Source organism: Pteropus vampyrus, unplaced genomic scaffold, assembly GCF_000151845.1.
Source record: "Pteropus vampyrus isolate Shadow unplaced genomic scaffold, Pvam_2.0 Scaffold100, whole genome shotgun sequence".
Taxonomy (NCBI): Eukaryota; Metazoa; Chordata; class Mammalia; order Chiroptera; family Pteropodidae; genus Pteropus; species Pteropus vampyrus.
In genome coordinates, this window is record NW_011888881.1 from 2,436,950 (window position 1) to 2,454,445 (window position 17,496).

Here is a 17,496-nt window from a genome sequence, read left to right on the forward strand (position 1 = left end):
ACTCCAGACCAGGACAGACCTTTACTGGGGACGGGGAAACAAGGCCCCTGCGCGCAGCCCTCAGGGGTTGATGATTTCGATGTGGAACTGCAGGTGAGTGGCTGTGACGACGCAGTGGCCCTGGAGGAGAGCACAGGTCTGGCAGTTCTGCTGCTGCCAGTGGCACCGGATGTTGTAGATGGCTTTGAGCACCTGGCAGTACCGCCAGTGGATGCGCCACATACGGACCAACGACTGGAGCTTGACCACGGCCCTCTCTCTGTTAACGTAGCTAACCAGGGCTTCCCTTCGCTTCCTGTCCAGCGCCCGCATCAGCATCAGCCTCCACCAGCTCTGAATGACCCAGGCCCTGAGGGCCGCATGCAGCAGTGCCCGGCGCACCAGGGTGCCCCGCCACCAGGCCTGGATCTCCGTGGCTGCCTTTGTTCTTTTTTTATCCAATTTCTAGGCAGAGAGAAAGAAAAACACTTAGAGAACATCCTGCCACCTACTTCCAGGATCTTCCTGGAGGGATCCTGGATTCTCTTAGCAGTCAGCCCCTCTTCAGAGACTTCAGAGGAGTGAGCAGGACCCTGGCTAAGAGCCGAGGGCCTGTGTGGTGAGCCCTCCTCTCCACCATGGACACACCCCTTTGTCCCCTGGTCACCGTATTGTCCCCTTGACCACCTCACACCATGGATCACGGGGAAACCACCGCGTTGGGGACGTGAGGGCCTTCGTCAGTCACACGCCACCTCTGCTGTGTTCGTGGGGTCTGGGAAGTTTGGCCTCACGATGCGATCGCCTTGCGGTCTCCGCTCATTCTCGTCCAGGCCCCGCCGGTCGGTTTCTGTCTGCCGTAGCGATGCGTTTAGATGCCGTGACGGGGTTTCAGTGCCCTCACTCGTCACGTCGTCTACTGCCAGCCTCGCCCGACTTCCAACAGCCTGTTCGCTAAGTCAGAGTCCTCACCACCTCGCCTCCCAGCCCCAGGCATTCCTAGATGGCTTTCATGTTCTCTCTCCACTCTTCATGTCACAGTCAGGCCCAGACCCAGAGAGTCCACGCTGAGGGCGGAGTGGAGGGAACGTGAGCCAGCGTTGAGCGGACTCCTGATTGTGTTAGACTCTGGACCCATAAGAGGCGCCGTTCCGCACGCTCGTGACACGGATGTGAGCGCTCTGGATCTCTCTCAGACTTCATGGGGTTCGACTCACCTTACTTTTCTTTTTCTTCACACGATATACAGTGGTCTGATCGACATCCTCTAATTCAAATACAACTAAATTGCCACCTTTCTGTCATCAGAATTAAACAGGAAATGAATGGCTGAGTTAAGATTGCTGTTTCTCTTAGGGCTCTACACGAAGTTACCCCCCTGCCTCAGCTTCCCCTCTTTTCCCAAGTCTTATGAAGCCCAGGGTGTCTCCCACCCACCCCCAGCATGCCTACTAGATGTGGCCATGTCTCTTACACAGAATCGAACCCGTGTGCTCATGGCTTGTCTCTAGATGGTTCATGAGCCTTGATCTCTCTACCTCCCAAGATCTGGCATGAGTAATATGAAGGGAAGAGCTATGAGTTCACAATTGCATTATGACACAGGGATTGGAATATCCGCCACACACTTGAATCAGCCTCAGAAACCAGACCCATGGGAGCTGGTGCTACCTGTCTACTTCCCACCTGTCGGACACATACCAGAGCTCAGTGCAAACACAGGGCAATGAGATTCCATCCTAGGGCTCCCCTCCAGTGAGGCCCATTCCCATGAGCCTCATCCCCAGTCACACAGGACAGCAGGAGGGACCCTTAGTGTACCTCCTCACGACAATCGAGTGTCTTCTCAGGCTTGGCACCTCCTGTCTTCTCCCGATTCGGGGTTCAGCAGCTCACCACACCGCAGGCAGCTAGAAAGAGAGAGATCCGATAAATCTAGAAAGCAATAAAATAAAGATAAAAATCTTCAGTTAATTAAAGAAAAAAAAATGAGAGGTGGAAAATAAAGTTGGAAGGTGATGCTTTGAAAAGACCAAAATTAAAGGTAGATAGTCCATGAACTTCGGTGTTTGAGAAAGGCAACGTAATCACAGAGAGATATAAATATATATAGGAGACCAAATGTAACAACTCAGAGGAAATACTTTTCCAACGAAATGGAAATGACCAAAATTAACTGAAGAAAATATGTAAAAATCGCTAAGTTGAAAAGGCTATTCCACCATAAATAAGGCACCAGGAACAGGTAGATTCATATCCAACTGTTTAAAATGGACAAATTTAGATATTCCTAATGCGGCAAACTATTATCAAATATACACATTCCCGTCAAGCACGTCACGGGGTTGGTGTTGGTTGTGATAGGACTTTGATCTTGTGGAGGAAGGCGATCGTCATGAGATTGAGTCCCTTCTAAGAACAGGGTCGAGCCCTCCATTCGCTGAAGAATTCTTTTATGTCTTTCTGTAAGTTTAAATATTTTTACCTGTAAATAGTTTTTTCTTGAGCGACAATTCACATTCCATGAAACTTACCATCGAAGACTGTGCGACTCAGTAGCGGGTAGAATATTCACGGAGCTGTGTGACCATCATCACTCTCTGATTGCAGAAGAGTTTCATCGCCCCCAAAATACGCCCCAGATCCAGGGGCTGCCAATCTCCATTCTCCCCTCCCCCAGCCTCTGGCAACCGCTGATCTACATCTTCATAGATCTGCCTATTATGGACATTTCATATGATCGGAACCACGCGAAAGGGGCTTTGTGACTGGCTTCGTTTGTTCAGCAGAATGTTTTCAAGGCTCATTCATGTCACAGCGCTACATAGCTTTCTGTGGCCGAATGAGACTCCGTCTCATGGATACACTACATTTGAAAATCTCTTCATCGGTTAACAGACGTTGGAGTTGTTTTTACTTTTTGACTATTATGAATAGTACCGCTGTGCATATTGACGTTTAAGTTTCTGTCGGGACACACGTTTTCAGTTCTCCTGGGTATACACCTAAGAGTGGAATTGCTAGGTCATACGATCACTCTATTTTTAACTTTTCGAGAAGCCCCCAGACTTCCCCAGCAGTTGCGCCATTTCCCCCACATACTCAGCAACACTTCTTTCTTTTCTTTGAAAACACAATAGCCATTCGAGTGGCGTGAAGTGGTATCTCATTGAGGTTTTCATTTGCATTACCATGAAAATTAATCACGATGAACAACTTGTCATTGGTATACATCTTCTTACGCCGAATGTTTATCGAAATCCTTTGCTCATCTATTTATTTATTTATTTTAGCCCGTTAAAAATCAGCTTTATTGAGGTATAGTTGACATAAAATTAAGTTCACTGTTTTTAAATATACGATACATTTTTTGAGTAAATATATACAGTCGGGGTTTACATTTTTAATCTACTTTAACGATTACAAAGAGTGGAAAGCTTTTCATATCGGCAACTGCTGATGTGGAATGAATGGCTGAGTTAAGATTGCTGGTTCTTTGTACTTCTTTAGTGCTTATCATATTAGTGAGTTAATTGTGTGAATTCACTTTCCAGATGGAATTGGTGTGAAAAAGAACGTTCCATTTGATTTTAAGTAAAAGTTAACTAAATGAAGTCCTTCATAAATTAAGGGTTACTCTACTTTTAGGTGACAGAAATGTGTCATGGGAAAACAGTGCTAACCAACATTTTCTTTAGTGAAACAATTTTCATTCTATGGTCTTCATTCTGTAGAGATTTAGTAAAAGTCCTACAATTTTCACAGTAAAATGCAATTAGACTTAATTTTAAGGAGTGTGAAGATTGTTAAAAGTTGTTTATCGGATTCAAAGCAGGAAGCTAACACGTTTTAAAATTTTCTGCGAGAGTTGAAATAAAGGGCTTTCCGACTAAAAGTCAATGAAGAGAAAATTCAATTAACCAGATCACTCCAACAAATGATTTAAACTTCACTAAATCTGAACATGAATCTTTACAGAAATGGGCACAAATTTGAGTTAAATTTATGTTGATACTATATAGCCCTCCAAATCTAAAGTGGACATTTAGATTTAGAATTTTAAGTATAAGAAGAAAACGTGATTTTTTTTATAATCTGGGTGTGAGAAAATCCTTTTTAATTATTACTCAAAATTCAGTTGCAGTGAAAGAGATTGATAAATTCAATTGTATAGAAATAAAAACTGTATGACAAACACCGTAAACAAAGTCAGAAGAGAAATGATAAACTGCAGAAAATATTTGTAAACATATCATGAAAGGTACATTTCCATGTATATGTGAGATAGACATTCTCCTACAAACTCTTAAAAATTAAGGTGAAAACGCAAACGTATATGTAGATATAATATACACACATATATGTGTGTGTGTATATATGTGTGTGTAAATATGTATGAGAGGAAGTTTTACAGATGAATGCCAGTTAATAAATGTACAAATGACAGAATCAGAAAACAATCATCCTGTAGCCCTCAATATAATAACAGATTTAAATAAATATTATCAATGGATTCTCATACCAATGGAATGGTTGTTGCAGAAAGGGGTATTTGCTTGGACTCAAAGTATACCACAGATTACTTATCAATGATAAAAAGACTATTCCTTTACAATGGAGCAATCTGGCAGTCACATTAACAAAATAATCAAATTTAGCATCACCGATAGTGGAACAACCCAATGTGTACCTCCACGAACCTGTATTGTAATACCACATAAGGTTTTGAGTATTCTTTTTTTTTTTAATTGAAGAAATGATTTAAATTTTTTCCCCTGTCTACCTCCCCTCTCTCCCCTCTCCCCATCCTCTGGTAACCACTAGTGTATTGTCCATGCTTTGCCCATTTATTAATTGGATATTTAAAACTAGTGAGTATAAGAGTTCTTTATACATTTTGGCTACTATCCCATCGTCAGGTATATGATTTGCAAATATTTTCTTCTATTCTGTGGGTTGTTTTTTCACTTTTTAACAATAAGAGCTTTATTGAGATATTTTCCTAGCATACAATTCGCCTATTTAAAAGTCTACGATTCAATGGATTTTAGCACATTCACAGATCTGTGCAGCCGTCAGCACAGTCAATTTTAAAACATTTTAATCACCTCAGAAAGAAATCCTCTACACTCTAGCTATCACTACACTACCACGCAGCAACCACTAAACTACTTCCGTCTCCAACGATTTGCCTATGTGGACTTCTCGCATAAATAGAACCGTATACTAGGCAGTCTTCTACTACTGGCTTCTTTCATTCAGCATAATGCTTTCAAGGATCAACCACATCGTAGTACTGATCAGTACTTCATACTTTTTTATGGCCAAATAATATTCCTATGAATGGACATACTACTTCTATGTATCCATCCATCCATTCACTGATCGACGTTTAGGTTGTTTCCACTTTTTAGCTATTATGAACAATGTTGCCATAAACATTTGTACACAAATTTCTGTGTGGACATCTCCTCAGTACATATCTAGGAGCGGAATTGCTGGGTCACGTGGTAACTCTCTGTGTAACTATTTGAGGAACAGACGCACTTCCAAAGTGACTGTACCATTTTACATCTCTACCAGCTGTGTATGTAAGTTCCAGTTTCTCCTCATCCTCGCCAAGACTTGTTATTATCTTACTTTTTAAAATTATAGTTACTCTACTGTGTGTGGAGAGGTATGTCACTGTGGTTTTATTTTTATTTCCCTGATGACTAATGATGTAGAGCATATTTTCATGTGGTTTTTGGTCATTTGAATATCTTTGGAGAAAAGTCTATTCAGATCCTTTTTCCATTTTAATGGAATCATTTGGTTTTTTTATTACTGAATTGTAAGGGTCTTTGATAGTCTATAATTCTTATATTCCAGATGCAAGTGCCTTATCAGATATATGACTTGCAAATATTTTCTCCTATTCTGTGGGTTGTCTTTTTACTTCCTTGAAGTGTTCTTTAAAGAATAGAAGTTTTTAATGTTGATGAATTCTGATTCATCTGTTTCCTCCTCTTGGTTGATTGTGTTTTAAGTCTCATAGCTAAGAAACTGTTGCCTACATCAAGGACATAAAAATTTGCATCGCTCCTGAGTGACTCGGGTCAGAGACAGTGCAGGTGGGGTCCCTCCACTCTGAGGGCCTCTGCAGAACTACCGTTCGTGGAGTATGTGGGATTGGGAGTGGAGACTTTCTTTTTCTTTTCCCATGTGTTCTTTACCTTTGCAGTCTCCTCAAATTCTTGTAGTATGATTTCATAAACCTAGCCATCCTTCTGTAACCAGAGTTTAGAGATAACAGTTATGGGTACATAATTGTTCTCTCTACAACTCTGTGCAGCATCCACCACATACTCAACCTTCAGCTTTGCCCAGAGACCCTAGATTCTGGAATCTACTTTCCCTTGCCTGCGCCTTTGGGTGGCTTGGCTCTCTCTTACACAAAATCAAGTGCCCATGGTTCGGAAATAGATGGTTCAAATCCCCCCAGGTCTAAGCTCCCCTAAATTGTCCACAATTAGGAGCCCGATGGTCCCTCGCTCTCAGGCCTGCACTGCTCCAGCCACAGGTCTGGCAGAGAGGAGGAGGGGAGAACCATGATGTCATAAGGGCACATGTGACTCAGGCACCGGGACACCTTCCAACGGCGAGCAGCTTTTTGGTGTAAATGTGGAACTCTTGTCCATTCTTTCCTCCATAAATGCCCAATATCTGGCTAAAGAGTCAAAACTCCCGAAATACCAGCCCTTTGGCACAAATGCGTATAAAGTTAGTCATTTCAATCTGGTTGATGCAAACATAAATTTGAGACATTTTCAACAGTATTAATAGAGAATTCAATGACAGGTATTTCAATTCTATCAAATAATGGAACCAAATGATTAGAAAGAATGAGTTTGGAGTAAAATTCATAAGCAAGGCCTTCACAAAAGGAGATTTACAAATGGCTAAGAAGCACATTAAAAGATGTCCTACGTCTTTAGTCATGAGGAAAATGAAAATTAGAACTACAATGAGATAATTCCAAACACCCTAGAAAATGGCTAAAATAAAAAAAATACAACACCAAATTTTGGCAAGGACGTATAACATCCGGGTCACTTACGCACGGTGGGTGGATGATATGAAACAGTAGAAACACTGTGGAAATGGGTTGGTAGTTTCTAATAAAGTTAAGCGTGTATCCATCCCATAACTCAGGTGTTCCACTCATAGGTATTTGTGCAAGAAAAATGAAAACATATCCACAAGAGCCTTGTGTATGATGGTTCATAGTAATTTTATTCAAATAGATCAAAATTGGAAAGAATTCAAGTGTTCACCAACAGGTGACTAGACAAAGAAATCGTGGTATAGTCATAAAATAATATGCAGTAATAAAAATGAACAAACTACAGATACACACAACATAGATGCATCTAAGAAACCTTATGCTAAATGAAAGGCGTCAGAAACAAAAAGAGTATTTAAAGAATGATTCCATTCATATAAAATTCTAAAACAGGCAAAACTAAACTATAGGGCAAATAATTCAGAATAGAGTTTACATCTAGGGTAGGGGTATAAGAGATATTGTTTGCAAACAGCACAAAGAAACAAAGAGAAATGTACGATGTCTTGTCTGGGTGGTGGTTACTGGGGAATGTAGAATTGTGAAAACTCATCTATTAAGAAATACTGAATACAAACCGAAAAGAAAAAACCGCAAAGAATGAGTTTGTTCTCTATGTGCTGACATGGAAGAACAATATGGTTTCTATCCCAGAAAGTGTTTATATGTTTGTGTTATAAAGGCATTTTTTTTTAAAGAGGGGATCTGGGAGATATATACTATAAAAATTTAACCATAATTAACTTTGATGAAGACAGTGGAGTTAGGGGGGTGGGGTAAATTTCCTAGTTGAATGCCCCGTGTCTGGCTCGTTTGCCAGGTCCACAGTTATCAGCCTCTTGGAAGAGTACGAAGCCCCCAGGACCAGCCAGGGCCCCCAGCTCACGCTCAAGCGGCTTCAAATACTTTCCTGTCTTCCTCTTCCCAAGGGCTTCAAGGCCACAGTCAGGAGATGGGTAAGGAGCAGCCATTGCATAAGCAAGGCCCTACCTCTGCCTGCTCCCAGCCTCTGAAGACGTACCTGGAGCCACAAGGTCAATGCTGAGCAGAAAGGTCCCTGACTAAGGACTGGGCGTTATTGAGCGGCCCTGGTTCCCTCTCAGAGTCACAGCCCCAGGGGTCACCGAGGGGTCACACTGGAGTGTGGAGGGTGAGTATAGTGGAGGCCAGTGTGGGACTATGAGGGGATGCAGAGAAGAGTCGGCCATAGAAGGCTGTGGGGGAAGTGGCGGGTGGTTGCAGGGGACAGGGAAGGCCCGAGAAACAAGCTGCGGGACAATTTCCAAACGCCAGGCTTCCGTCTCTGGATTTCTTTCTTAGTTCAGATCACGGCCCAGACATTTTTTAACTACGGGACTGCTTTCCAATTCCTTCAGGCAGAAATATAAAGCATTTCGATCGGCTTCTCCAGTTATTCTCAGCAAAAGGGTTAATACTTCTTAGCACACCATTATCAGAAGTGGGTGTCTCTTCCCTGCTATATTTTTATTCACTGATTTATTTTCGACTTCTTATTTCTTTTCGTTAACCAAATACAGATACGTCCGTTTTGACCCAGCAAGAAAGTCTTTGTATTTTTAATAGATGAATACTGCAAATTTACATTTATTATGATTTCTAATATGCCTGGACTTATTGCCATATTATTTCATGATTTCCGTCTATCATCTTTTTTTTTCATGTTCCATATCTTTGTTGAATTGATTGAGTTGTCTTTGGCATTTTATTCCTTTTATTATTTTCGAAGTTGAGACAAAGACAGCTAGTTGCCTAGCCAGTCTCCGTTTTTCTCATTTTCCTAACTAATAGGACCATGATAATTTGAGGTGGCAGTATATCTACCTCAAAGAGAGGAGAGAAAAGGATTATCTTCATCCGCCTCCCTTGCAGCTAGGGGTGGGTCACGTGGCACTCGCCGGCCAGTGAGATGTCAGCAGAGGGCCCTGGGTAAATCTTCTGGGAAAGCTTGTTGTAAAGAGGCTGCCTCAGGCTAGAATGGTCTTCTTGCCCTTTGTATTTACGCCTCTTCTTTCCACATGAGGAGGGGCACTCTGGTAGCCATATTGTGAGTATGAGGACAAAGATCCAGTCACGAGCATGGGAAAACATAGTGACAGAAGAAGTCTGGATACCAGCTGGGGAATGCCCACGTCTAGGCTTTTTCTATGAGAGATAAAAATAGTCCTCTAATGTGTTTGAGCCACTGTTGTCTGGGTTTCTGTTATAGCAACGAAATACAATTTCTAATGGATAGAAAAGTGATATATCTTATTCTTACTTTTCTAATGTATTCCAATATTCATATTTATTTTCTTTTCTAATTTGCTGTTAACATCTGGAGCAAAATCATTATCTATTGCCTCCTAAATCGGGCAAGAACTTGAGCCCAATTCCTACTCCTCCACTCACTCCCCCAATCCCGCATGTCATTATCATCTTGAACGTTATTTTTAAACCGACATGCACATTTTTACAGTCAAGTTCTTTAGAGTTAAGAATCCTTTTTTTCTGGCTTCTCTGATCACTGCTACCACTGTGGCCCTCCCCTAGTTTTCACTGTGATGGGGTCGTCGTCGCCCAGTAAATATTTCTTGTCAGTATAGTAAACTTCCTGGATCTTTACAAATACCAAATGGTCTTTCATTTGTCATGACGCTTTAATAACATTTTGAGCGAGTTTATAATTCTGTGCTTACAAAGTTATTTCTTCAGAGAGCCGGAGATGTGTTTCTATTCTCTCCTTTGCGCCCAGTGTTGCGAAATTAGCTGGTGTCAATTTGATTCACTCCTGGGTAGGTAAACTTCTTGGTGGGTTTTATTTCCTCTTTAAATATTTATCTTCATCAGTTAAAATTGTGTCACGACATATTTTGTGTTGCATCTGTTTTTAATCATCTGGGTGCGGTTGGTCAACTGTTTTAAACTGTGAGTCTTTCAAAAGAATCACTTTAAAAACTCTCTCCTTAATGGTTGAAAATTCTCTCATTAATGCTTTGAATGTCGCTTCTCTCCATTTGGCTTAGTTCAGAAAGAATCTGGTTCAACAGATTCTTCCTTATGTACCTTGTGCCACCCTAGAACATCTCCCATCTCCTGGCATGTGGGCCACACTATAGGGTTGTCACCTCATAGTCACGATCGGATTCTTTCTAAGGAAATGGTCTCTGGGAAGGCAACCTGGAAGCTAACCTCGGAAGCAGAGAAATCTGTGGGAAAAACCCAGCCCTGCTTTTGCCCTTGACTCACAAGGTCCTTCTTCATTGCCAGAAAATCCTCTATCAGTCTCTCTAGAAATTTCACATCTCTGGGGCACATCTCCTAAATTTATCTTTCTGATGCCTTCTCCTCCCTCCCCCCTCCTGTATTCTGCTTCCGCCACACCAGCCTCCTTGACGTCCCTCAAACGTGCTGAACACATTCCTGCTCCCGTGTCTTGACACACGCTTGGCTGTAGAGCTCCCTCCCTCCCTCCTGTACCCTTCAGTGACGTGCTCTCTGACACTCCATAAAAGTGGGGCCTCCTCTCCACCCAGCACGCTCTGTCTTCCCTATTTGACTCTCCTCCATAACAGATATTACCATCTAAAACACTCTCTAAATAACCGTTTTATAAGGGCAAGAATCATGCCTGCTTTTATCATCAGCGGACCCTCAGCCTCACAATGGTGTGTGGCACCGAGCAGGTGCTCAGTAAATAAGTGTCAAGCAAATAAATTTGGCCTAAGCCAGTTAAGTAAATCCCACTGAGCACAGGCTGCTTAGTCCTAGGTCACAAATTAGTATCTTCCCTTGGCCACAGGGCCTGATTGTGGATTCTAAGCTGAGAGTTTCGTTCGTTCATTCATTCATTCATTCATTCATTCATTCATTCAACAGTTATTTAACCCCTACTGTGTGTCAGGTACCATTATAGGCATTTGTTAAAGCAAAGAGTGAGACGGGCAAAGTCCTTATATGTGTGGAGGTCACATTCCAGTGAAAGAGATGAACCAACAAATAAATGTGCTTTCCATGAATCGGGACAGGTGGCCATTTGTGTTTCTATGCACTGACAAAGGTGTTTATGGATCGCACTGTCTAGTTTTAACAATGCTAACTCTCATCGACATGGATGAATGGGTTACAAAGATTCCTGCATGATATCACTTATACGTGGGATATAAACCTGAAAGCAATAAATGAACAGGACAGAGACGCATGGACATAGACAATAGATAGTGATTACCAGAGGTTAGAGAGTAGGAGAGGAGTGGGGAGGTAGACGGGGTGAAAGGGGTCAAATATGTGGTGACAGAAAGAAATCTAACTATGGGAGGTGAACACACAGTGTAAGTATATTTATGCCTTACTGTTAAAGTGCACAGCTGAAACTTATTGGATTTCGTTAACCAATGTTACCATAAAAGTAAATTTAATTAATTAATTAAAATAAAAGGAAAAAAAAAGTTTCCTGCAAAAAAAAAAAACAAAACCGAAATGTTACTAACTTGGAAGCAAGCGAAAGCAACCAAGACATTCTGTTGCTAATATATTTCTTGCCTCTAGGGGGAGCGTCTCATCAGACAAAATAAGATAGCATGGAAAATGGTTTCAAAAAACAGATGTTTAAAAAGATTTCCTTCTTTATGTAATTTTGTTACCAAAAGGAATGTGGTTCACTCATAAAAACCCTTGTAGCTGAACACTTAAAACGTTGGAAATATAATTTCCTCGCCTACTTATTACTTACTTATCTCTCCCCGCTTATATGTCCTGCACACATATAAGGACTTTGCCTGTCTCACGGACATGAATAGACAGTTTGTAGAAAAAGAAACAGCAGGATCAGAAGATTCTGAACATATGCAAAGATGGTCAACTCATCCATAAAAAAATTGGTGTTGATAGGTCTTTCATGTTAAGGGTGAAGAGAAATAGGCAGTATTACATATTGCTGGTCAGAATGTAAACTGGAAAAACCTCTTTGAGTAGCAATTTGACAATATCCATCAAAACTAAAAATTCACAGACCGCTTGATACAGCAATTTTACTCTGGGAAATTTTTTTTTTTTTTTTTATCCAAATGTTCCCAAAAGTTAACATGCACTTAACACCAAAATCAGATCAGGTCAGGACAAGAAGAGAAAACTATATGCCAGTTGGACTTATGTAAATATTAACAAACTGAATTCAATGATGATTTCAAATAATACTTAAACCAGCAGGATTTATCCCATGAGTGCAAGCATATTGGTCATTGTTATTAACTGCAAACAACAGAAACTAATTTATAGTTACTTAATCAGAAAACAAAAAAAGTACCAAAAGAATATTTAGTAGCTCACCAGGTTTTCAGGAAGCCTGGAGAATTAGGCTCAGAAACAGGCAGGGCAAAGAGAAAGTACACATCCAGATCCATAGAAAACACCACACCACAGAACCAGCCTGATGAAGAGTCCATCAATGGCACAAGGAACGCTCTGCTGGTGCTCTGGATCCCACACAGCAGATGAAAAATCCCAGGTGGGTACATTCGATTGGCTAAACCTGGTCACATGTCTGCCCAGCAGCCAAGAAAACTGGGAAAATAGGAAAGTGGAATTTTTCAAGTCTACAATTAGAGGTAAGCTGTCTCCTACAAAGAGAGATAAAAAGGGTAGTCCCCAAACATAGAGAAGGGACTCAGGTGCCAGGTAGTCCAAGATATGGCCAAGGCCCACCACTGTCAGGTTTCCATAGTAAAAAAAAAAAAAAAAAAAAAATCTATTGATGTAATTCATGATATTAACAGACCAAAGAAGAAAACCACGTAATCCTCTCTGCAATTGTTTTTTTAAAAAGTATTTAATAAAATTCTTCATTTTAAAAACCATTAGCAAACAACCTAACTAAAACATGGGCCAAAGACCTTAACAAACATCTCATCAAAGAAGATATATAGATGAAAAACAGGCACATGAAAAAATGTTCCACATCATATGTCATCAGGGAAATGCAAATTAAAACAACAATGAGATACCACTACCCACCTATTAGAGAGGCCAAAATCCAGATCATTGACAACATTGAATGCTGGCAAAGGTGAAGAGCAAAAGAAACTCTCATTCATTGTTGGTGGGAATGCAAAATGGTACAACAGCCTTGGGATTCAGTGCGAAAACACCAGATAGAAAAGCACACAGACCATAAGTGAAGGAGACCCACTTACTAATCCTGAAGCATCTGCTGGAGAGGCAGGAGACAAGTAGGACTCTCCCCAGGGACTGAGATGCTAGTGGCAGCCATTTTTGTGATCTCGTTTCGTCGAGCTAACACCAGCACTAGTGAGCACCATCTTGAAATCTTCCTCCTAGCCTACCAGCACCAGTGGACACAACCCACCAAGGACTTAGCCCACACAGGGAACACCCCAGGAAAACAGTTCCAGTAGCCAGAGGGGATTGTGCTGCTGGGCCCCACAGGACATCTCCTATATAAAACCACTATTTCAAGAGCAGGAGGCGTAGCTGATATACCTAACACATAGAAACGAATGGAGAATTAGGCGAAATGAAGAGGCAAAGGAATATGTCCCTAACAAAAGAACAACACAAAACCTCAGAAAAAGAACTAAACAAAATGAGCATAAGCAATCTACCCAATAAAGTGTTCAAAGTAATGGTCACAAAGGTGCTCAACAAACTTAGGACTGAAACGGATGAACTTGAACAAAGTGAGAACTTCAACAAGACAGAAAATGTGAGAGGACACCAGTCAAAGCTAAGCAAAACAATGACCGAAATAAAAAAAAATACAAGGAATCAACAGCAGATTAGATGATACGTAATAATGCATCAGTGATCTGGAAGACAGAGCAATGGAAATCGCCCAAGCTGAACTGCAAAAAGAAAAAATAATTTCAAAAGTTAGGATAGTTTAAGGGACCTAGGAGACAACATCGAGTGTACAAACACCATGGTGGCTCCTCAAAAAATTAAACACAGAATTATCATATGACCCAGCAATTCCACTCCTAGGCATGTACCCAATAGAATTGGAAATAGGTGTTCAAACAAATATTGTACACAAAGCTCACAACAGCACTATTTATAATCACCCAAGAGTGGAAACAACTCAAGTATCTGTTGACTTATGAATATAATAACAAAATGTGGTGTGTCCAGCAATGGAATATCATTTATCCATAAATAGGGCACAGGCTACAACATGGGTGAACCCTGGAAACATGGTAAGTGAAAGAAGCCAGACACACAAGCCATATATTATACGATTCCTTTTATATGAAATGTCTAGAATAGGCAAATCCATAGGGACTAGAAGAAGACTAGTTAGTGGCTGCCAGGGCCTGGGGTGAGGGGAAGGTAATGAGAAGTGACTGCAGGGTTTCCTTTTTGGATGATAAAATTAGAATTAAAGTTAGATGAAATTAGAAACTGGAATTAGATAATGGTGATGGGTATGAAACATTGTGACTATACTAAAAGCAACTGAACCGTACACTTTAAAATAGTTAAAATGGTCAATTCTATGTTATATTGTTGCAGAAATGTTGCAGAAATCAGACCAGCGAGAAACCAAGCACCACTCGGAGAGTTGGAGAACTCAGGTTTATTACGCCGGCAGTCCCAGAAGAGCTAGCGCTCTGAATATCTGGGCCCCGAGCTCAGACGCAACTTTGCTTTTATAGGGCTTAGTTAGTATTGGCCGATTGGTTAATTTGCCTTCAGATGGTTACAAAGCTCGGGAGTTGCTATGGGCAGCAGGCAATTACAGTTACAAAGCATGGGAGTTGCTATGGATTACAGACAACATTTATTATTTAGACAGAACAACCAAAAGGGAGGATTTAGTTAATTTCAAGGTCACCCTGCCCTACAGCCTATGCGGCAAGCATATCTACAGAAGCAGAACAAAGAGCTGATTATAAGGTTAGCCTTTTGAGTGAAAATTCCTCTTTAATATAAATGTACAGCCAATTGTCCAGGGTACCCTCCAAGCTGGGAGCAGTAAAAAGGTATGGAAGAAAACATTAATCACCAAGGAAATTTTTAGTTTGAAATGTATAAATTAAAAAGAAATTATTTTTAATCAAAAATTTCAGTCGGTCCGTGCCTGGTATAAGTCTGGAGGAATAGCTCTGGGCAAAGTTCATGAATAATTCCCTTTCCACCTTACATGTCTCTGCATTGTTGAAAATTTTAGCAACAGATGTACCATATTTATAATCAGAAAAAAAAGCATCGATCAAGAAGAAGAGACCCAGAAGCTGGGGAGGGGACCAATGAGGAAAGAGCGACCAAGGGTCATGACCTGTGACAACTTAGTAGGACCGCGGAGTCGCTTACCCCTTCACCCCGTGCTGCCACTCTGTGAATAATTAAAAAAGCATGCGCAGGAAAGGGGCTGGCAGGTGTTCCCAGGGGCTCTACGGAGACAAAGGCAGGGTATTCTGGCAACAACAAGCCAGGCCAGAGCGGGGTTGGTGAGAGATCCACAGGGAACAGTGGGGTCTGGCGTCTTGACCATGGCCACCTGGCCTGGGTGGACTGAGCCTCAAAGCACTGGCCACAACCACATCCCCCTACTATGCAGTTGCTTCTGCAGAATCCTGCAGATCGGACTGGGAGTGGAGGCTGGACACCAGGACCAAGGGCTTAACACAGAGATGGAGGCATTTCAGAAGGCCAATCCCCGCCCTCCGCTCAGATTGACAGTCATTAAAGGATGCAATAGGGTCCACTCTGGAGGACTTTTAAAATGATGCAAAGAGGTTACCTGGTTGACAATAGGGCCGGAACCTGTAAGGCACCCCGACAGATAGTGTGAGGGCTCAAACACACATCAGCAATAACCACGGATAGTATGTGCGGCCCCACAGGCCCTGGGCACCCAGCAAAGCCTCGTGCAGAAAAATGAGTGACAACATGCATGCTGAAGCCAGAGTCAAGATGGCCTTTCAAGTCCCAAAGGACTCCCAGCACCTTGGCATCACTCGCACCTGCATTTCCAGTCCTAACAGGATGCAGAGACGCAGCTCTCTGTGGGCTCCCGGGAGACCTGGCTGTACGGTCGTGTCCTCACAGCACGGCCCGGCAGATCCAGGTTTTTGTGGGACCCGGAGCTTATGTATTTTGGAAGCCCTACTTCAAGAACAAAAGTGCAAAATTACAGACATAAAATTAGGCAAGTGCATGTTTTTTAGGATGAGTAAAGATATGGCAACACATTACGAATTTTTAGAAGTTGGCAAACACTAAAACACAATGTTTATGTTAGTTAACTGTCTGTCCTACCTCTGTAATATTTTCCTTACATTTTTAGTTGCATAGCCTCTGGTTGTTTCTTCCCATGACGATTTTGAAAATATTTTCCACAGAAACTTGTTTCTTATGGACACTCAAGATGCACAGCACGTGATTTCCCGAGCCGGCTCACCCATGGTCCATAGTGGTGCGACTGGTCGGAGCCCTTCTGGCACTGGGATTCTGACGAACCCTACTTCACAAAATCCAGACCAAAACAAGAAATAGAGTATAGCGTGTTCGTAATGGTCTCACTGCATTACACGCATATTCCTGACAAGACAGAACTTCAATTGTAATCAGGAGAGAACAGAATCTTCCACTTACAGTCTTACAACAGGAAGAATTTTGGTCTGATAACAGGAAAATTTTTCTACAGACGAGCTTTTCCTCCCCCGCCCATGTACTTCTGGTGCCGGGCACTGCCGGGCACGTCCGTATGACCAAAGCAGCACTTCTGTCCCCGTGTCTTCACACCGTGACACGGGGGAATAGATGTGGTCACTGCTAGGATACTCCTGGAAGCCACTTCCAGCAGAATGGCTGTGAACCGCATAAATCTATCCTGTTTAACCTGAACCGAGTATATCCCCATTCAGCTTCCCTTTAGTCCCACCCCCAAAGAGGCCACGGCCATTCCCCACCCAACAGGTGACAGAAGGAGCCAGAGAGGGGGAGACAGAGGCTCTCTCCAATTACACCTCGAATCCCTTGCTTTCACAGATTTTACACAGAAACATTCGAGCCCACGCACAGAATGTCCAGGCCCCTCCCACAGAGCCTGACTCTTAAGCCTCCGGAAGGCCAACCTGGGGGTGAGAACTCCTGAAGCAAAGCCCCTTCCTTGAAGGAAAACTGTGCGAACCTCTCTGTGCCGTCACCAGCAGGGACGGAACTAAGTGACTGGAAGGTGTAGGAAGAGCGAGATTTAAGATACCAGCTGGGTCTGAGAAATATACCGAAGGCAAGAGGGAACGAACGGCAGGCCCCGAAATGGTGGGGATGGATGAATAAGGTGACCGGTCAATGCTTGAGGAGACAGAGCAAGAGACGAGGAGAGAGCTGTGGCTGACATGTGGACGAGGGCGCTGGTGGGCGGAGCCTTGTGTGCGGGTGGGCGGAGTCTGGTG

The 17,496-nt window shown here is 42.3% G+C and overlaps 1 protein-coding gene across 1 annotated transcript; it reads right to left on the reverse strand.

Annotated features, from left to right (window-relative positions):
• Positions 1 to 60: 60 nt before the first annotated feature.
• Positions 61 to 16,503, reverse strand: IQCF2 (IQ motif containing F2). The gene is made up of 4 exons (XM_011364745.1): positions 16,500 to 16,503; positions 15,840 to 15,862; positions 1,197 to 1,277; positions 61 to 444 (listed from the first exon to the last, which is right to left on the reverse strand). The coding sequence occupies exons 1-4, from the start codon at positions 16,501 to 16,503 to the stop codon at positions 61 to 63; spliced, it is 492 nt and encodes a 163-aa protein (XP_011363047.1).
• Between the last annotated feature and the right edge of the window lie 993 nt (positions 16,504 to 17,496).